Source organism: Dasypus novemcinctus, chromosome 3 (genome assembly GCF_030445035.2).
Source record: "Dasypus novemcinctus isolate mDasNov1 chromosome 3, mDasNov1.1.hap2, whole genome shotgun sequence".
NCBI lineage: Eukaryota > Metazoa > Chordata > Mammalia > Cingulata > Dasypodidae > Dasypus > Dasypus novemcinctus.
In genome coordinates this window covers 174,877,581-174,899,182 of record NC_080675.1, presented here as the reverse complement: position 1 = coordinate 174,899,182, position 21,602 = coordinate 174,877,581, and the positions used below count along the sequence as shown (strand labels likewise).

The window sequence follows — 21,602 nt, the reverse complement described above, 5'->3', positions numbered from 1 at the left end:
GGCAAGGGCCAGTGCGGGAGGAACAGGCACGGGGTCCGCTGGCCTGATGTCATGGCTGGGTGTCCCATGTCCCCAGACCAAGTGGGAGGCCCCGAGGACGTGTGCCAGGGGAAGGCAGGGGTGGGGCACTTGTGCAGGGGGTTGAACAGTGCCCCCCCCATTTACGTCCACCTGGGACCTCAGCGTGTGGCTGTAATTGGATTAACCCTGGATTTGAGTGGGCCCCCAATGCAATGGCCGCTGGCCTCTCAAGAAGGGGAGACGACAGACAGACATACTGGGAGGAGAGGACAGGCAGAGACTGGAAGTCAGGAACGCCTGGTGCCACCGGGCGAGGCGAGGCAGGTCCTGCCCCGGAGCCCCTGGAGGGAGGGTGGCCCGGCCGGCACCCTGATTTCGGACTCCCGGCCAAGAGGATAGTGTCTGCCAGAAGCCGCCCAATCTGCGGCCAGGGGTCACTGCTGCCCAGGGAAACCAGGGCAGCCTGGAAGCACGGTTCCCAGCAGGGGACCCTGCGCCTAGGAAGCCTCAGCAGGTCCTGGTCCCTCCTCCAGCCAAGCTCTGCGTCGGGGACACCGAGTGCCCCGAGAGGGCCCAGGCCAGGGCTGGTCCCTCCATCCAAGCACCAGCTTGCTCTGCGACAGCGGTGAACACGCGATCCCCTAATTAGCACCCCTGGAAAACACCCCGGCTCTTTTGGGTCTCTTTTCCCTCTTTGGGGTCGATATCTGGAAATAGAAGTCACTGGGCAGCTGGAATGAAAGGCGGGGGGAGGCTGCGAAGGCAGCCGCAGGCAGCCGCCGCCACCCGCTCCCTGGAGGGAGGGAGGCGCTCAGTGAACTGGCAGCTGGTACTGTTACTGCCGTTGCTGGGAGCCCCTGGAGGGCTGGCGGGGCGTGGCAGGAGAGCAGCATCAGCACTTCCACCTCCTAGGATCATCACCTGGTGATGAATAAAGAACGGCAGTATTAGAAAGAAGGCTGCACCCATAAGAAAACAAAAGCTCACCCGATTGTGGAGGAGAAAAGAATTTTATTAATGATCCTGCAAGAATGGGCTCGCAACCTGGACAAAATGGCCAGCACGCCAAACAACAAGAAACACTGACATTTACACCCTAACCTTAACACCGGGTCCCTCCCCTGTTCCCCCGCTGATTGGGTAGTCAGGGGTTACAGCTATCCGAGAGGGCTAGCTAACTTTCCCGGTTCCTGCTCTGATTCCCAGCTCCCGCGTTCCCGACACACCCGCCGGCTGGGTGGACTCAGCGCTGCTTTCACCCCTGCCCTGTCCCCAGCACTCACCATTGGCTCTCCCTCATTTCGGGCGCCACTTTCCAAATTCTTGGCATGCCAAAGCCGCTGGAACCCCTACCCTCCCTCCTCCAACAGCAGAGCCAGCTCCAGCTTCCTTTTGTAAAAATTAAACCTGACCCTTTCCCACAGCCAGGGGGTCCAGGCAAGCCCGAGCCTTAGAACATCCAACGTGGGGGCTCCGTTCGCCAGCGCTGCCGCAGCGATGACCGCCGACGGGCTGCTTGCTGGTCCCCGTTCAGGAGGCGGGAAGGCCACGCTCGGGGCTTCCGTGGAAGTCCGTGGCATCCGGTGGTGGCTTGCCGGGAATCCCTGTCGTCCTCTGCCTGCGTCGCATGGCCATCCGTGTCCCCTGTCCCCTCCTCCTCTGTCCAGATGACCTTTCCTTGTAAGGACTCCAGCCACCCTGGGCTGAGGGCCCCTGAGGGCCACCCTGATTCGGCTGGACGGGGGGACACGATTCAATCCACAACAAGCCGTTCACAGGAGCAGCTGCGAGGTGAGGAGGAGCCAGGGCGGGTCTGGACCAGGTGGAGCTGAAAGGATTCGGGCAGATACTGAAACAGCTCCCAAACATGGTTCTGTTTTGGTTTACGTTATGGTTTATACTTTAGACTGCACAATTTTTAAATGTTTAGTTACACTGTGGTTTACATTTTAGCCTATAGACAGTTATATATTTTTGGTGAAATTTAGCATGGCCTATATGCATCATTGCACCATCTCGTGGAACACTTCCATTGCTCCCCAGTTACCCCCTCTTCCATCTGTTCTATTCCTTGTTCCCCCTCCCCTCGGGGCCCACAGTGACAACCAAGCTCCACTGCTCGGAGGACCAGATTCAAAGGTACTTGCAGCAATGCTGAGGGTGTGACACGCTAGATTGTCGTCCCCCATTGGGAGCCACCCATGCTCTCGAGAGACACAGTTCCCTCTGCGGCAGAACATCAGGCCTCCCCAGGATGGGGGTACAGCACCCCACTCATTGCATGGGTCTCCACCCAAGGACAGGGGCGTGGCGGGCTGGGGCACTTGGAGCCGAGCGGGAAGCTCCGGCAGAGCCTTGCCAGTGCCCAGGGCAGCCAGCAGTCGGGTCACCCTTCCCATGGCCAGAGCCCTTCCTCCCTCGGGGCTGTGCACCTGCTGTGGCTAAGCCGGGCCCTGCGCAGGCGCCCACGCCTCTCGGCAGCAGGGACGCCAGACCCCCAGGTCCATGGTGGGATTGTCTGGCTCTAATCCTGTCCCCTGATCCCCATCCAGCCCTCAGGGAACCTGTGAACTCTGTCCCCCAGCCAGGAAGAGAACCTCACGCACTAACATGAGTCCCGAAAAAGTCCCTCAAAAGTTGCCAGGCAAGGAACAGCCTTGCTCCCCGAGACTGAGCGCTGCTGTTATCAAGTGCCATCTGCCAGGTCCCCGCCCAGGGGCTCACGGCCTGCTCGCCCCTGCCCCTCCCCTTTCCTGCCCCTGCCCCTGGCCCGAGGGGCTGCTCCAGACAGGTCTCCCCCAACTCAGAATCCTCCTTTCTCTTCCCGGGCCCAGGAGCCAGGCTGCAATCTCTTCCCTTTTCCACCCCAAAAACTCAAATGGATCCAACAGACCATCTGGAAATTGGATGGCTAGGGGTGTCTGCCTCCTGCCCCCCAAAATCTGGGGCAGGGTTTGGGTAAGGAAAGCCACGTCATTAGGAGTATAGAATATGTAACATGTCAGCTGGAATACGTTTGTTTTTTAATTATTTTCATTCTTTGTTTCTAAGATTAACTTTTTTAAAAAACTTACTAGATCACAAGGAACATTACATTAAAAAACATAAAAAAACAAAAAAAGTAAGAGGTTCCCATATAACCCACTCCCCACCCCCCACCAAGTCATTTTTGTAAAATGTTTTTTTTTGAAGATATATACATCACACAAAAAACATTACACTAAAAAAATATAAAAGGTTTCTGTATACCCTCCATCCCCCCACCCCACTCCTCCCACACCAACAACCTCCCCCATCATTGTGGCACACTCATCGCCCTCGGTGAACACATTTTGGGGCACTGCTGCACTGCACAGATAATAGTTTACCCTGTAGTTCACACTCTCCCCCAGTCCATTCAGTGGGTTATGGCAGGATATAAAGTCCAGCGTCTGACCCTGCAATATCATTAAGGACAACTCAAAATCCCAGAAATGCCCCTACATCACATCTCTTCTACCCTCTCCCTGCCCTCAGCAACTACTGTGGCCACTTTCTCCACCTTGATGCTAAAATTTCTTCTATTACTAGTCACAATAGTTTTATAGTAGAATATCAGTTAAGTCCACTTAAGTCCATATTTTATTCCTCCATTCTGTGGACCCTGGAATGCTGATATCCACTCCACCTCTAGATCAAGAGGGGCTTAGATCCCACATGGATGATGGATGCAATTCCTCTGCTTACAGTTGTAGGCACTCTTGATTCCCTGGTGTGGTGATTGACCATCTTCACCTCCCTGTTAGCTGACCTGGGTAAGACAAACGAACCAGAGAGTAGGAGTTGCCACTTTGCTGAGGCTCAGGGCCCAGCTGGCACATGGGCGGTCCAGAGATTCAAGTCTCCTGAGTATGGACCATCCCTAGCACCAACCAGAGGTTCAGTAAAAGTGATAGAAGAGGCATGTGTAGAAAGGTCACATCTGAGTCCAGCTCCATCACACTCAGGAGCACAAATTCCAAAGTAGGGCCAACTGACATGGCACAGAGCTCCAAATCCATCTGCCATGACTATATACCCTGCGGATCTCCATATCCTTCAGGAGAACCAGTATTGAGGGTTGTATCTACTTTGGCTTTTTCTGGGGTACTGCTGAGGTGTGCATAAGTGCGAACCCTCTGATGACCTCCTTACTCTTTTTGGAAGACTCTTAGCCATATCAACTCATTTGTAGCCATATCAACTCATTTGTCTTTGCCTTTTCCCCCTTTTATTCAAGGTCAAAGAGCAGTTTTTAACACTTGATCAAACATGTAGGCTGAGATATTCTGCTGGTCTGAGTTGACCCTTTTATTCGAAGTCTCTTTCTAGTTGCTTCTCCAGTTAGTGATTGGTAGTAATCCCTCAGCATCAGGGAGGCTCATCCCCAGGAGTCATGTCTCACATTGGGGGGAAGGTAATGCATCTACATGCTGAGTTTGGCTTAGAGAGTGGCCACATTCGAGCAACATGGAGACTCTCAGTAGGTAACTCTTAGGCACCTTATAGCTCTAGACCTAGTTCATATTTCAGGCACACAGGCTCCATAATGTTAAAATAGAATATATAGTGTAATATAAAATGTATAATATGTGTGTCTGTATCCCAGGAACTGGCACTAAGCTTTTCACAAGTAGTAATAGTTATTAGTAGTAGTGTTACCAGATTCTATCTAGGTTCTTGGCTATGCTGCAGAAATGAATTTCAAGAGCACATTGGGTGAGTTAGGCCAGTAATTTATTCAGGTAGGGAGGGAAGAGAAATGGGAGAAAATAACAGAAAATAACAGAGCAGGGGTCCCAGGTCATGAGGAAGGGGATGGAAATGGATGAAGAGGACAGAATTACAAGCTACAATTCCCCATTATAGATTATAAATCCTCAGGGTTACTTGCATGACTATGTGGCGGGGGATAAATGGCGACAGCGGCACACAGAGGGCAGGGAAAGGTCCAGAGGCAGGAGAGCAGCGCAGGAGAGCACCCTCAGGCCTGTGCCTGGCTTTCGAACTGCTAATCATTCCACCCCTTTGCTAATGGCAGGGGAGGGGGTTCCAGCTGTTTGCTGTTTTGATTGATTACCCCACCCACCAATTCCTTAGTGAGGACCCAATGATAAAGTTTCTAGAGAACATCCAGGACTTTTCCTTATTCCCAGGAAGAGGCCTTTGTTCTGGATAGCAGAATTCTGGAGGTGAGGGTCCTCCAGCAGGATTCTTGGGGGTTACCAGCATTCACGTGGACTCTCTTGCCAGGTTCCAGATCCATCTATTGATTCCCTATCTTATTAGCCTGCTTCAGTAGTAGTAGTAATACTAGTATTTAATAAATATAATATACAATTTGTCTTTGCAATAAAAGTTTTCTACAACAAAAGGCATTCCAACCCCTTGGCAGAGCTATTGTCATGGGCTTCATTCCTTGTAAGGAAGTTCTGAAGTTTTAATCTAGGTAAGAAAGTTCTACTTAATGAAAGCATGAAACTCCCTCGCAGTTTGCCAACCCAGATGTCCCCTGCCTTACAACATCCAGTGTGTAGCCTGTAAACTGCCCGTTGTGACCACAGAGATCCATGAATCCAGGCCACGGAGATTTGCTTGTCCATAGCCATCCCGTCCCCCGAGGAAAAGGCATGCCCACGGGATGGAGCCCCTGTCCAGTCCTGTCCTTTCTGTCCCAAGCCCCAGGCTCACATCTCTACCTACGCCCCTGAACCACCACTGCCGAGGTCATGCCTTAGAAATGCCCCGGCAGAGCCCAGGGGTTGCAATTTCCTTAGATTTGAAAGGGAAAGTTCAAGACATTCTAAGAGGCAAAACATAAAATGGGTTAGGAGTAGACAGGATTCCAATTTCATGGTTAGAAACATGACTGAGAAATAAGAATGTGAAGGAAAACATTCCGAGTCTTCAGTTGGCATTGGTCCCACCTTGAGAAAACAGCAGGTGCGTCTATGGTGGCCACTGCAGAGGGACGAGGGGATGGGCCAGACTTGGCAAGTCCAGATGCTGACCGGACCCAATGACACTTGTCCCCCTCTTCGAGTTCCCAAGTGTCCAAATGGATGAAAGAGGGACGATTCCAAAGCAGTGCTGGAAATTCCTGGGAAAAGTGCCCCATTTTCCTTTGAAAACCCAGGAGTGGCAGCAGGAAAGGGGCCACAGAGAGCCACTGTCCACTTGTGGAGGAAGGACCCCAGGCCTGACTCAGAGCAAGAGCCCACCGGGCCTCCCCTTGGTGTTTTACACCCTCAAGAAGCTCTTCTCATCTCTAAGTACGCTTCTCCAGCACCACTTTCAATGACATGCTACTGTAGGATGGACCATATTTTATTTATCAATCCCTTTTTACTAGACACTTAGGTTTTTCCCCTTAATTTTTTTAAAATTATTTTTTAATTGTATTTTTTTGAAGATACATAGATCACAAAAATGTTACATTAAAAAATATAGCAGCTCCATCCATGCCCCAGGCAAGGGGGAAAGGGGCGTGAAGCTTCATCAGTCTCTCTGGGCAACTACAGTCTAGGCCTATGTGACTTTGGATTATTCCACACGGTTGTGACTCTGTCCCTACCTCTGGGAAAGGAGAAAGTTGGGAGAAGCTTCATCCGTCCCTGGGGCAATGAGCGCCGCTTGAGCTTCCACAGTTTATAGCACCTATTACATCCTTGGCTCCTACTGCACAACCAGCAAGGGAGAAAGGGCAGGAAGACCTAAACTAAAGAGAAAAAATACACCCAGAATAAATACTTTAGTAATCCAGATGCCAAGATACCAACCAAAGATTACCATCCACACAAGAAACAGGAAGCTATGGCCCAGTTAAAGGAACAAGATAAGCCTCCAGATGACATAAAGAAGTTGAGATAACTGATCATAGATGTTCAACAAATCTCCTTAATAAATTCAGTGAGATGGCTAAAGAGATTAAGGATAATAAGAAGACACTGGATGAGCACAAAGAACAATTTGAAAGCGTACATAGAAAAATAGCCAATCTTATGGGAATGAAAGTCACAATAAATGAAATTTTTAAAAGATTGGAATCATATAATAGCAAATTGAGGAGGTAGAAGAAAGGATTGGTGAGCTTGAAAAAAATGGCCTCTGAAAGTGAACGTACAGAAGAACAGACGAAGAAAAGAATGGAAAAAATCGAAAAAGTTCTCAGGGAACTAAATGACAGCAAAAGATGTGCAAACATACATGTCATGGATATCCCAGAAGGAGAAGAGAAAGGAAAAGGGGCAGAAGGAATATTTAAAGAAATAATGTCAGAAAATTTCCCAACCCTATTGAAGGATATAGATATCCAGGTCCAAGAAGCACAACCTACTCCCATCCGAAAAAATCCAAATAGACCAACTCCAAGACACATACTAATTAGAATGTCAAATGCCAAAGACAAAGAGAGAATTCTGAGAACAGCAAGAGAAAAGCAAAGCAATGCCTAACATATAAGGGATTAAGTGCTGATTTTTCACCAGACATCACTGAGGCAAGAAGACAGTGGTCTGATATATTTAAGATACTATGAGAGAAAAACTTGCAGCCAAGAATTTTATATCCAGCAAGACTGTCTTTCAAAAATGAAGACAAGATTAGAATATTCATAGACAAACAGAAACTGAAAGAATTTCTAAGCAAAAGACCAGATTTTCAGGAAATACTAAAGGGTATGCTAGAGCCTGAAGAGAAAAGACAGGAGAGAGAGGTCTGGAAGAGAGTCTAGAAATGAAGATTGCATCAATAAAAGTAACTAAAAGTGTCAAAAGAGTGGTAAAAATAAAATATGACAGATAAAACTCAAGTAGTCAGGAACAAACTTAAGTAACAATGTAAAGCACTTGTATTCAGAAAACTGCAACCCAATGTTAGAAGAATTCAGAAGTCCTAAATAACTGGAAAAACATTCCATGCACGTGGATTGAAGACTAAATACCATTAAGATGTCAATTCTACTCAAATTGTATACAGATTCAATGCAACCCTGATAAAAATTCCAACAACGTTTAAATTTTTAAAAAATTGAAAACACAATTAGCAAATTTATTTGGAAGGGTAAGGAGTCCTGAATAGCCAGAAACGTCATAAAAGGAAAAGCAAACACTCATCTCCAGACTTTAAATCATACTACCAAACTATAGTGGTAAAAACAGCATGGCATTGGCATAAAGATAGATATATAGACCAATGGGACCAAATTTATTGTTCAGAAACAGACCCTCACATGAATGGTCAAGTGATTTTTGACTAGCCTGTCAAACCCACACAGCTTGGGCAGAACAGTTCATTCATCAAAATGGTGCTGAAAGAACTGGATATCTATAGCCAAAAGAAGGAAAGAGGACCTGTACCTCATACCTTATCCAAAAATTAACTCAAAGTGGATCAAAAACCTAAAAATAAAAGCAAGAACCATAAAACTTCTGGAAGAAATTGTGGGAAAATATCTTCAAGACCTGGTGGTAGATGGTGGATTCTTAATGGAGATAAGAGAAAGACTGAGATGGACTACTGATGTTATTTGTATGTAGAAATTTTAATTAGTTTTACTGTAAAAGTGTGGAAATGTATAGAATGGATGGCAAAAATACCAATAGCTAGTTTATAAATAGGGATGTGACTAAAAATGGTGGTCTAGGGATAAAAAATGCTAGAGAATAATCTAGGAACAGAATAGCACAGTAAACCAAGAGGTGGATGAGAACTGTGGCTGATGGTACAGATGCAAGAGTGTCCTTTGTGAGCTAAAGCAAATGTACATCACTACTGTAGGTTGTTGGGAATGCATGGGGAAAATACAACTGGAATGACCTATGAACTGTGGTTAGCAGTAATAATATAATATTCTTGCATCTATGCCAAAGATGTACTCATTTGATAATGGGGCAGTATGGAAAATGTGAGCCAAATGTATACTATGGACAGGGTAACAATCAGATGATATTATCTTATTGGTAGTAAATGTTCGACCACATTGCGGTGTGTTGATGGAGGGGTGTTTTGGGGAATTCTGCACATGTACATGATTGTTTTATAAGTTTACAACTTCTGTCGTAAAAAATATATTTAAAAAATAATAATGAGGTGTATTGGCAGAAAAACACACCAAATGTGTGTTTGGAGTATAAAGACTATAATTAGTAGTAAGATTTTGACAATATTCTTTCGTAATTTGTAACAAACACCTCACGACAACACAGGTTATTGGTGGAGGGTTGATGTATGGGACCCCTGTATGATGTTATACGTATTTGCTTTGTAAGTTCACAACTTTTACTATATACTTAATTGTTATGTATGCTTATATATAAATGACATAAAGATAATAATAGGGAGGTTTGGGGAAAATACTTTGGTTAGTAGTAATATTTTGACAATGCTCTTTAATCATTAGTTAAAAAGGTTTAACAACAATGTAAGGTGTTGATGGTAAGGTGAGTTATGAGAGTCCTGTGTGATATTATATATGTTTGTTTTGTAAGTTCACAACTATTACTATACACTTATTGTTTATGTATGTGTGTGGGTGATATATTTCAATAAACTAATTTAAAATATATATATATATAAAAGATTCCCATTTACCCCATACACCCCCCCCCCCCCCCCACTCCTCCCACATCAACAACCTCCCTCATCGTTGTGGCACATTCACTGCATTTGGTGAATACATTTTGGAGCACTGCTGCACTGCATGGATTATAGTTTACATTGTAGTTTACACTCTCCCCCAGTCCATTCAGTGGGTTATGGCAGGACATACAATGTCCTGCATCTGTCCCTGCAATATCATTTAGGACAACTTCAAGTCCCAAAAATGCCCCCACATCACACCTCTTCCTCCCTCTCCCTGCCCTCAGCAACTCCCGTGGCCACTGTCTCCACATCAGTGCTACAATGTCTTCCATCGCTGGAGTCACAATAGTTCTACAGTAGAATACCAGTAAGTCCACTCTAATCCATAGTATATTCCTCCATCCCGTGGGATCTAAGCCCCCTCTCACCTTGGAGGTGGAGGGGACATCACCATCCCTTAGTTTTTCACCCCAGTACACAGGCTGCCCAGAGGCTAACAAAAACGTCTTTCTCCATTTGTCTGCTTATTTCCTTAGGACAAATTCCAAATGTAAACCCTCGACTGGCAAGCAGATAAGGCTACATTTTAAAGCCTGAATTGCTAAATTTGTCTCCAGAAAAGTGTAACACTTTACACTGTTGAGGTAGGAGAATGCCTGTGCCTCTCTGCTCTCACAAAGGGGATTATCATTTTTAAAAATTTTTGCTAGATTCTTTCCAAAGTTTTCATCTCTGTATCTCCTCTGCTACACGAATTCTTCTTTTAGGAAAGAACATTTACAGGAGATTCACACATGTGTACAAAGATACATAAGCAAAGATATGCAACGAAACAGTGGGCTGCCTAGCCAGCCACGTCCTGCCTGATGGAAGTTCTTTTAAAACACACACACTCCCTTGGAGGGTGAAGGTACCTGAGACTGAACTAGTCCGTTTATTCCATTTTTTTTACTTCAAAAACTAAGCTGCCATCACCTGTCCTGGGGCTGGTGAGGGTGGGCTGGGGTGCAGTGGGAGGAGAAGGGCGTGGCCAGCTTTGGGGAGCAGGGGGCCTCAGCTATGGGCTGGGACCCTGGGATGACGCAAAGCCTCTGGGCTTTCCTGTGTTTATGTCTCACATGATGGGTTAAAGGGGAATCCAGAAAAGGAAAAAGAAACCCTCTTCCGACTCCCCCTCCCCACCCCATGTCTGCTCCAGAGCCCCAGCCAGCCCTCTTTCTCTCCCCAGGAAGCAGTAGCACTTCCCCCGTCGCCGTGGGACTCTCTTGAGACAAGGAAAGGAATTTTCCAACCCATGGTTAAGTGCACTTTTCCCAAGTGGGAAGAGAAAAAAGCTAAATGACACTTTATGAAGTGGATCCTTAAGTTACAAAACACACTTTTTTTTTTCTGCCATCACGTCAAGCACTTGCTTTTGTCCTGGCAGGTGCAAAAACGGCTGGAGTCATTTGAATTCACTTTTAAGGCTGCTCTTCTGGAAGGAGAACTGTTTAGACTAATGATCCAGTTAGCAAGCCCAGTTTGTCTCAGAAGAGGAGCCCGAGGTTCAGAGAGATGGCGTGACCTTCCAAAGGCCGCACGGCTACAATAGTAAGAGACAGAGCCTGGACAGTGCCCTGAGCCTGCCCGACTCCCACGTCCCACTCTTACCCTCACCCCTCACCCCCGACACCAGAACACCCTGGCAGGGGGAAACAGGCTGTGACCATTGTCTTCAATTTCAACACTGGTCAGAAAAGGCAGTTTACCACTCAAAGGAGGTGCAATCTCAGAAGGAAAATCTCCACCTCCAGGTCGTCTCCAAAGTCCTGCTGCTGGGACCTTCCCAAGGCACAGAGCAGACGGACCTTTGGAGATGAAGGGGCTTCCCAGAGAAGCTCAAAGGACCCGGTTCCTGACCTTTGAGCAGCCAGAGCCTGAGCACATCCCAACCCCCCAGTGGCTTCTTTCCTTGTGCAACTTTGGGGGGAGCTTTTCCATCTTCACCTGGAATTTTCCCTGGACTAAGAATCCCATTGGTATCACTCACGGCCATCAGTGAGCCCGCCCCCCAACCCTTCTCCTACGGATGCGCAAGTTGAGCGGCCAAAGAAGCAGAAGCAGGGCCGGGGGACTGGGGTGGGACATTATGGAAATTCAGACAGCTGCCCAGAGAGCAGGAGGCTGGAGCTCAGCCCTGCTGTGGGGAGCAGCGTGGTGACGTGCTGGGAGGAGGCTGGAGGGGCTGGGCGGGGAGTGTGACGCGGCCTGGATGCCACCTTCAGGAGTCAAGTTCATCTCGCAAGAACGAGGCGCACTTCAAGCGGGGGACGGGCATCTGCAGTTTCTCATTTCAGGAGACCACGCAGACCGTGAGTGGGTCAGTGACAGGTGCTGTACGAGCTTCTGTTTTGGTGGGGCAGAGGAAGAAGGTTGTTTCTAAAAATATGTTTGAAGGGAAGCAGACTTGGCCCAGTGGATAGGGCGTCCGTCTGCCACATGGGAGGTCCGCGGTTCAAACCCCGGGCCTCCTTGACCCGTGTGCAGCTGGCCCATGCGCAGTGCTGATGCGCGCAAGGAGTGCCATGCCACACAGGGGTGCCCCCCGCGTAGGGGAGCCCCACGCGCAAGGAGTGCACCCCGTAAGGAGAGCCGCCCAGCGCGAAAGAAAGTGCAGCCTGCCCAGGAATGGTGCCACCCACACGGAGAGCTGACGCAACAAGATGACGCAACAAAAAGAGACACAGATTCCCAGGGCCGCCGACAAGAATACAAGCAGACAGAGCAGAACACACAGCGAATGGACACAGAGAGCAGACAAAGGGGCAGAAGGGGAGAGAAATAAATAAATTAAACCTTTAAAATAAATAAATAAAAATAAAACCAGTGGGTGCACTGCAGGCCGTTTCCCTGCAGCTTCTGCCCGCAGGCATCGCCCCTGACTCTTTGTCTTCTTTGACTTCTCCCTTTCCTTTCCCTCCACTCGTCCTGACGGTCACTCAGGCCCAGCCCTTGAAAACCCAGCGTGTCCCAAACCGAGCTCGTGAGCACCTCACCCCGCCGCATCCCTGCCCGCCCGCCCTCGTCCCCGGTCTCAGGCATCGCTGTCCACCCCATCACCCCTGGGCCGCAGCCGCCACCTGTCTCCCGGGTCCTCCCAGGTCCCTTCCCTGCACCCCTCTCCCTCCTCTCTGCTCTCTTCTTCCCTCTTGCCAACAGGCTGTTTGATGCCCACATCACCGCTCCTGGACTCCTGCAACCATCTCCATCTGGTGTGGTTTCCCCAGCACAAGCTACAAGCAACCTCCAGACCGGCCGCCACGCTGCAGCCGGAGCGAGCTTTCCAAATGGCACCTCGGGTCACCTTGTTCCCTGCTGGTGGGGTGGCAAGGCCCCCGGCTGCTGCTGGGCTAGAACCCACGGCCCTCGGGACGCCTGCCTCCCTTGCCAGGCTCGCGTTCCCGGGCTGCACTCCAGCCAGATCGTTTCTGCACAAAACCTGCTCCAGCTCGCGCCTTTGTGCCTTTGCTCGAGCCCTGCTCTTTGGCTGACTCGTTCCTACCCTCCAGGTCTTGGCAAGGGCAGGGCTTTCTTTCGGCCGCCTCTCCTAACCTACAACCGAGCCAGGTACCCTCCTGGTCACATCCCTCCATCTCTCAGCGCGCTGTGTCGTGGTTAGCTGTTTAATCATCTGTCTCCCCCAGACGCTGGAAGCATCTAAAGACAGGCACTCGTCAGTAACTCACATACCTACCAAGATGCCCAGCCCGTTGAAGGCACACAATAAATAATTGTTTAAAAAATTAGAAAATAACGCAAGTATACCTAGATGCTGAATGGAACTTTTCCTGTTGTCCTGGGGGAATTGTGCCTACAGCCCAAAGCTCTTAAGAGACCCACCTCACACATCCTCACAGGTCTTACCGAGAGGTGGCAGAACCATCTCCATCACCGTCCGTCCCCCCAGCACCCCCTTTCCCAGCCTAGATGAGTGGAAGAAGATGGACACAAGGATTTGTCAGAGCAGGGAGGTGTCAGTTTTGGGAAAGAGCACGATGGCTCTTCTCCTTTCCTGGTGGTGGTGGTGGTGGTGAGAAGTGGTAACACAAGAGCGTTTGGACTAGGGCACTTGCCACAATGGAAAACCAGCTCTCATTCCCTCCTGGACACCTGTTTCTAATGCTCTGACCTCCAGGCTCCATGAACAAGGAAAGAGAAACCAAGGGAGAGATTTCAGTGGAGAAGGGGCATCATTTTGGCATAGGTTTCCTTGAGCTAGTGACCCTTGGGTAGCCAGGCTTGTGCCATCTTGCCATCGCCCATCTAAGAGGACCGCCTGCTGGGCCAGGGGACTGGAGCAGTGGACAGCGGTGGAGGGACCCTGGGGACAGGAGCCATGGCCAGTCCTCCATGCTGGGGTCTGGACAGACCAAGGGACTCACTCTTGGCCTGCAAGAGAGGCAGCTCTTGGGCTGCTGCTACCAGAGGCGACAAGGCCAACAGAGAACATCGACAGCACCAGGGAAGCCTTGGAGGCAGACTCTTTCCACCAGTCTCCCTGCCCTTGACCCCAACCCTTATTGGGTGAGGCAGAGGGTGAGCAGGGCAGGAAGGTCGCAGAGCAGAGCCGGCCACCTCCTGCTTCTGCTCCTTTAGGTCAAGGGCTGGCTGGTGTTAGGGCAAGGAGCTGACCTCTCCTTGGATATGAAATAGACGTTTCCATCTGGACCAGCCTTTTCAGTACTTGCAGGTGACCGGGAAGTTCTGAGATCTTTCCAAGATGACGTCAAGGAACTGAAAGAAACTGAACGGTTGCAGTTGGGGTTAACCTTTCCAGTTTACCTATGTCCGCTGGGAACCATTTTTAAATACACTTGGCTGCAGAAAGTTGAAAGCAAAAATCAAGCATGAGTCCACTGACATGGGCTATGCGTGGGGGCTGTGTTTCTTCATGAACAACCTGGGCTGTGGGTCTTAAAACTTAGGATTCCAGTATAAGCCGCATGTGCATGCAAACAGTAAGAACTGCAGGACCCCGCCGCCCCCCCCAACCATGCCAACCACTCCACTCTGCCTAGTTCCCAGAAAGCCAACTAAGTGAGATAGACCCTATAGGCTTTGGGTATTCAGGGAGGATGCAGACTGAATGTGTTAATTCAAGCTTGCCTGGAATGTGGGGGATACGTGTTAATTCAAGCTTATCTGGTACTCAAACAAAGCACCCTTTGATGCCCCACTCCTACATCCTCTGTATAAAAGGGACCCAAAAATCCTATTTGGGGCTCAGGTTTTGGACAGGAGTTCCTGAGCCCAGCGAGTCATAATAAATCTTTTTCCTTCTCAAAAATATTCCTGTGTCCCGGCCTTCAATACACGATCAATGAATCTCTCTGCTTCCACAGCACCACCACTGAAGAGAGGTAATACTGACGTTTTGGTGGCTAACATTCCTGTTTATTTAGGGTAGATTTTTAGAATTTTTTCTTTTGATGTAATTTCAAACTTATGTAAATTTGGAAAAAAAGAGTATAAGGAGCTCCTGGGTAACCTTTATCAGGGTAGGGAGATAAATCCCAGATTCACCACCTGTTCTCATCTTGTCCCATTGCTTTATTATTCTCCCTCTTCTCTTATTTTCACTCTGTATATATATATACATATACCATATCAGTAATTATTAACATTATAATAATATATGTTTTAATAGTAAGATATTACATGATGTAACCATGACTATTCAAATAATAATTTATTGTTAATATACTAACACATTATAGACAGGCAAGCAGACAGATGTGTATTTTCTGAAACGTTTGAGTGGGCCTTGGTGCTATCGTGTCCTTTTACCCCTAAATACTTCGGTGTCTGTTTCCTGACACCAAGGTCATACTCTTACACAGCCATGGAATATCAAAATGAGGAAATTCAGAATTGACACGATTATCTAATCCACAGCCCATTTTCAAAATACATCAATTGTCCTAATAATAATGTTCTCTACAGCAACTTCTTTTTTTTTTTTTAAGATTTATTTATTTATATATTTCTCCCCCTCCCTCCATTGTCTGCTCTCTGTGTCCATTCGCTGTGTGTTCTTCTATATCTGCTTGTATTCTCACTGGGTGGTTCCAGGAACCTATCCTAGGACTTTCCAGAGTGGGAGAGAGGTGATCATTCTCTTGTGCCACCTCGGCTCCCTGGTCTGCTACATCCCTTATTGTCTCTCCTCTGTCTCTCTTTTTGTTGTGTCATCTTGCTGCATCAGCTCTCTGCGTGGGCCTGCACTCTTGCGTGGGGTAGCACTCCACATGGGCCAGCTCACCACATGGGCCAGCTTGCCCTCACCAGGAGGCCCTGGGCATCGGACCCTGGATCTCCTATATGTAGATGGGAGGCTAATTGCTTGAGCCACATCCACTTCCCTATAGCAATTTCTTCTTCCTGGTTCAGCATCCAATCCAGGAACCCACACGGAATTTAGTTTCCCAGGATTGGAGTCGTCTTCATCTGCAAGTTCTTCAGTCTTTCTTTATTTTTTAGAACCATCGCATTTTAAAAGAATATAGGCCAGTTATCTTCCAGAATACCCCTCACCTGGGGTTGTATGTGTTTCCTCATAATTGGATTTGGGTTGTACATTTTTTGGTCACAAGCCCGATGATGCTGCGTTCTCAGTACATCATATCAGGAGGCTTGTCCCACAACCAGTGATGCTGACATTGATTGCTTAAGTTCAGATATTTTTAAAGAAAATTGGTATCACCCTGGACATGCTGTTTTATAAAATGCTTTTTCACTTCGTCTATGATAAGTGTTTAGCATGCTTTAAATATTATTATGCAGCATCATTTTAATAGAGGTATAGCTTTCCATCACAAGTCACTTAATACAACACCTATTGTTCTGCCAAATTTTTGTTACCATTAACAATGTGGCACTGAACATTTTTATACATAATTGTTTACACACATCACAGATTCTTTCCTGAGGTTAAATGCCTGGAGTTGGATTTGATAGTCGAAGGTTATGCATATTTTTAAGGCTAAAAGTGTCTATTAGGAAGGTCCTGCCCTCAGGAGCATTGTTCAATTTTCTCCTACCTGCCACAGAGGGTGAACACGTCCCTTTCATTGTGTGCCTCCCTTCAGCCTTGCCAACATAGGGCTTTTATCATTTTCCAAACCTCTTCATGCTTTTTCAATTAAAAATGCTGTCCTTTTCCCCATCTACCTTGGGCCATTTTCTCTAGTTTCCCTTTCATGTCCTTTGCCAGGGTTTCTGATGTTAGTTCTCATTGCCACTATTATAAGAATTTGTAATTGCAGTTTTTTTAATAGTATTTTTTTGAAGATACATAGATCACAAAAAATGTTACATTAAAAAATCTAAGAGGTTCCCATATACCCCCATCCCCCCACACTCCTTCCACATCAACAGCCTCTTTCATCACTGTGGCACATTCACTGCACCTGGTGAATACATTTTGGAGCACTGCTGCCCCGCATGGATAGCGGTTTACACTGTACTTGACACTCTCTCCCAGTCCATTCAGTGGGTGATGGCAGGATATATAATGTCCAGCATCTGTCCCTGCAATATCATTCAGGACAACTCCAAATCCCGAAAATGCAGCTTTGATTTCTTCCTTGGGAAGGTGTTAGCTTTTTTTTAAATTTCCGGGTAGCGCTTCCTTGACTCTCTGTGTCAGTCCCTTTCTGGCTAGGGGCACGCCCGGAAGCAGCCCCGCTCGTGGTCAAGAGCCAGGCGGTAGGGCCCGGCGGGCTGCGGCTGCGGCTGCGTCCTGGCTGCGCTGGGCCGCTCGGCAGGTCCACTCGCCGGGCCTGCGTCCCATCTATAAAGCGGGCGATCGTAACAGCACCCACTGTAAAGAGCACTGCTTTTTACTGCTGTAAAGAGCACACGAGGGGCTGCCCGTGGAGGGCCCGCAGCGGGGCCCGCGGCGGAGGCTGCTCATCCGGTGGCTTCAGGTTCCTGAGGACCTGTTCAAAGAGACTCCGGGCCTCCAGGACTCGCAGAAAAGGGGTGGAGGGCGCCGAGAACGAGGGCAAGGGGGCCACATGGGGTCCGAGTGGGCTGCTAAGGAGCACCCGGCCCAAGCCTCGTCCCCTGGCTCCTCCAGCCACCTCTCAGTGTCGTCGCGGGGCCCAGCACGGGGCTCGCCCTTTGGGCTCCAAGACAGGGGGTCCAAGAGGATCACCAGGTGTCACCAGGACAAGCTCACTTTTCTGGGCGCACAGCCGTCTGTCCTTGGATGACATTCAGCAGCTGCTTATGGTCTCTGGACGTGCGTCGGCAGGCGGCCGACCTGGAGATTTAACCGACGCCTGTAAGCGCTGTGGGTCTAAGGTAGGAATCGCCTGGGAAACGCTGCGCTGGACACAACATGCGGGCTCGCCGATCAAGACGCTTGCCTCCCCCGCACCTCCATCCTCCCTTGCTCCTAGACAAGCACAAGATCTGGAAGAAGTCCAAGTCGGCTTTGCCATCCCGTGCTGGTCCTGGTGCTATGAGCTGGGAAACTGTCAAGTGGCTTCGCCTTTGAGCTGCTCTTTCCTCCACTGCAAGCACGTGTTTTGGGGACGCCTCCCAGGGCCCTTCTGACTCTAGCATTCTGTAATTCTCCGGGGGAGGATCTGACACAACTGCTCAGCCCTGAAAGCTCCCACCCGAGCTAGAGGTCCACGCGTCGGAGCCGACCACGGAGCAGGAGGCGCAGCCCCCCAGAGCGAGTGCCCGGGCCAGCAGGGCCCCCCTCAGCCTCTCCTCGTCTGATCTGCTCCCCGGGCCCTCCCCGACGCTCTGCGCCTCCCGAGAGGCCCCATTTCGCCAGGGTCCCTCTGGAAGGGAGCTGTCGTCCTCCATCTCCCAGCTAACTACTTGTCAGGCCCCAAGTGTACAGGGGCTGGAGGAGAGGCCGAACTCTTTCCAGGCTCACAATGGAGATTCAAAGACAATCAGGAGAAGCGGACTTGGCCCAGTGGTTAGGGCGTCCGTCTACCACAGGGGAGGTCCGCAGTTCAAGCCCCGGGCCTCCTTGACCCGTGTGGAGCTGGCCCATGCGCAGTGCTGATGCGCGCAAGAAGTGCCCTGCCACGCAGGGGTGTCCCCGCATAGGGGAGCCCCACGCGCAAGGAATGCGCCCATAAGGAGAGCCGCCCAGCGCGAAAGAAAGTGCAGCCTGCCCAGAAATGGCGCTGCACACACGGAGAGCTGACACAGCAAGATGACGCAACGAAAAGAAACACAAGATTCCGGGTGCCGCTGATAAGGATACAAGTAGACACAGAAGAATGTACTGTGAATGGACACAGAGAGCAGACAACTGGAGTGGGGGGAGAGAAATAAATAAAAAATAAATCTTTTAAAAAAATAAAAATAAAGGCGATCCCGTGAGGCTTCACAGGGAACGGCAGGCTCCCCACAGAGACGAGCGCGCAGCAGCACAGGCCGCCACCTGGCCAGGCTGAGGACGGGAGCCCCTGGCCGCCACACGGCTGCCCGGCCCCGCAGAGGGGAAAGCATGCTCCTAATTACGCAGTCTCAACCCTGTGTTCTCACATAAACAGGGGAATCGGTGGAGCTCTCTTCTAGTCACAGACCAGTCCCAGGAAGCCTCTGAAATGACCTCCCGGTGCCCCCCCCCCACGCCTCTGAACATGCAGGAGGCGAGTCCCATGTCCTTCCCAGACCCCAGTGACCTCTCACGTGTGCTCCCTGGTGCGGCACTGGGCTGGCGGTGGGGTCAGGGGCGGGGGAGCTGGGACTCGAATGCCCACCAGCTCCCTCTGCCCTCGGCCTCTGCAAGGCTGGCCCAGGGCTGGAGAGCTCTGTCTGGACGGGCAGGGAGGGGGCGGTCGTGGGGCCGCCAGGGTCAGGGCTGCGGCCGAGCGGCCACCCTGGTTTGTCCGCGGCTTCCCCAGCTTCAGCCCTGAAAGTCCAGTAACCAGGAACCGTCACGGTCCCCGGAAACCAGGCCTGTTAGTCACTCTCGTGGGGCCTGAGCAGGTGGCAGCGTCTCCGGCCCATGACTGAAAACAAGGCTCCAGCCAGCCCAGTAGCCCCGAGACCCGCTGACCCACCCCGACTGGGGGCCCCCCGAGGAGACGCCCTGAGGCCTCTCAGGCTCTGCACCCCAACATCAGCCGGGAGGTGGTCGGCCGCCCGAGTCAGACCACGGAGCTGGAGGCTTCCCAAGGAGGGCTTGGTCCAACCCAGTCCCTTGGCAGGTGGGGACACCGAGAGCCGCAGCCGGTGAGGGCAGAGTGGGCCTTGTCTCCTGGACCAAATCCTCCTCCTGACACATCACGTGACTGTTTGTACCAGGCCGGGGCGCAGCAGCTCTGGCAGCACCGGGGAGCTGGTCGGACATGCACATTCTCAGGCCCCTTCCAGACCCCCGAATCAGCAGCCGTGGGGGGGAGCCCGGCGCCCTTCCACGCCCTCCGGGGGATTCTGACGCTCTCAGGCTCGGAACCGCCAGCTGACAGCACGGGCTTCCCAGAGAGACGTGCCCTTCTCACGCATCTCTCCACGTCCAGATGAGCCTCTGGTCCCGGGGCCCTGGGCATCCCAAAGGGGCGGCCTGGCTGGAGGGGGCAGGAGAGGGAGCTCGTTCCCCAAAAGGCCATCCAAGATGAAGTGGAACTTGTTAGGGCAACACCGAAAAGATGCTAGAGGTGGCAGATGAAACCAGATCGAGAGCAGGTGGAGAAAGCAGCCGGTGGGGCGAGCCACGTCGCCTCCACCAGGGCCCTCCAACAACCGTCCTCAGGGACTGTGTCGGATGCACAAACTGACCGCTGGCGAGAAGCCCTGAAGCCAGCCTGCCCGGACAGGTCAACACTCAGTTTCGAGGGAGCACTATCAGTCGATCCTCGACGTGGCCAGGCTGCCTGGTCAGCGGGGGCCGCGGCAGGCTCTTCGCCCCCGCCGGCGGCCGAGCCAGCTGGCTTCACAGCCGGGACCCCCAGGGCGCTGGGTCCTGCTGCTGGGCCAGAGCAGGCCTCCAGCAGGGGTTCTCCACCAGGGGCCGTGTCGCCCCCCAGGATACCGGGCCACGCTTGCAGGCGTTCCTGGCTGCCTCTGGGGACGCTCCTGGCCTCCAGGGGCTAAAGACTGGGGGCGCAGTGTGTACCGGTTCTGGGACACGATGGGTTGCTGTGGATTCCAGCCCCCTGTTCTGGGGGAGCTCTGTTACTGCAGCCCCAGGACAGTAAGACATCGCTCAAAAGGAGCAGCCGAGGAGCGTTTATAAAGGGGACTGTGTATAAAGGACGAGGGGAACCCACAGGGCGCGGACCAACCAAGGGCCAGCCCGTGCTGGAAGCCTGGCGAGGGACAAGGTGAGGACGCGGCTGGCGGAACCAGGACCAGGGGGCCCGACGGGCACTGCAGCCCGGGGCAGAGGGGCACAGGTGCCACCGGAGAGCAGCCGGGCAGGGCAGGAAACCCCGGGCCCTCTCTCCCCCTGCCCTCTGCTGCCCTGCCCGAGCCGCCCGCTGGCCGAGCCCAGCAGACAGCAGAGGACAAAGGGCCATACTGACGAGCCCAGACCGACCAGCACCCGGGGTGGGGTGGGGGCACCGGGCAGATGGAGGAGGGGCGGGGGTTCTGCCCGGCAGGCCACTCCTTCCTCCTACAGAGAAGACCCCGAGTAAAGAACCACCAGAGTGGCCCCCGGGGCCGCGAGGGGCCGGACGGCCTTGCAGCACAGCAGGCTGTTGATGCACATTTGGTGAACGCCGCTTCCATCGTTGGCTGGGGCGCAGGGCGGGCGGATTAATTTTCAGATTTGTAAGGAATTCGGCCACCCAAAGAAATATCTCAGAATATTCTAAGAACGTTGATTGCGCCACAGGACGGCCCACCGGCCAGGGCTCCCTGTGACCAGCTGGAGGACCCGTTCGTTGTACTTCCCGGCGCCATCCCCCAATGTCTCACTTACCGCACCCCTGATCCTTGGAAGCAAAGATTGTGACGTG

At 51.0% G+C, this 21,602-nt stretch overlaps 1 protein-coding gene across 1 annotated transcript in view; it reads right to left on the bottom strand.

The window, feature by feature from the left end:
- Positions 1 to 18,483, bottom strand: part of LOC131276991 (ral guanine nucleotide dissociation stimulator-like) — a 55,927-nt gene extending 37,444 nt beyond the window's left edge. The window contains exons 1-2 of the mRNA XM_058290601.2: positions 18,288 to 18,483; positions 17,523 to 17,629 (exon numbers count right to left, since the gene is read on the bottom strand). Coding sequence (XP_058146584.2) covers positions 17,523 to 17,629; positions 18,288 to 18,483 — 303 coding nt within the window. The remainder of the gene's footprint in view (positions 1 to 17,522; positions 17,630 to 18,287) is intronic.
- Between the last annotated feature and the right edge of the window lie 3,119 nt (positions 18,484 to 21,602).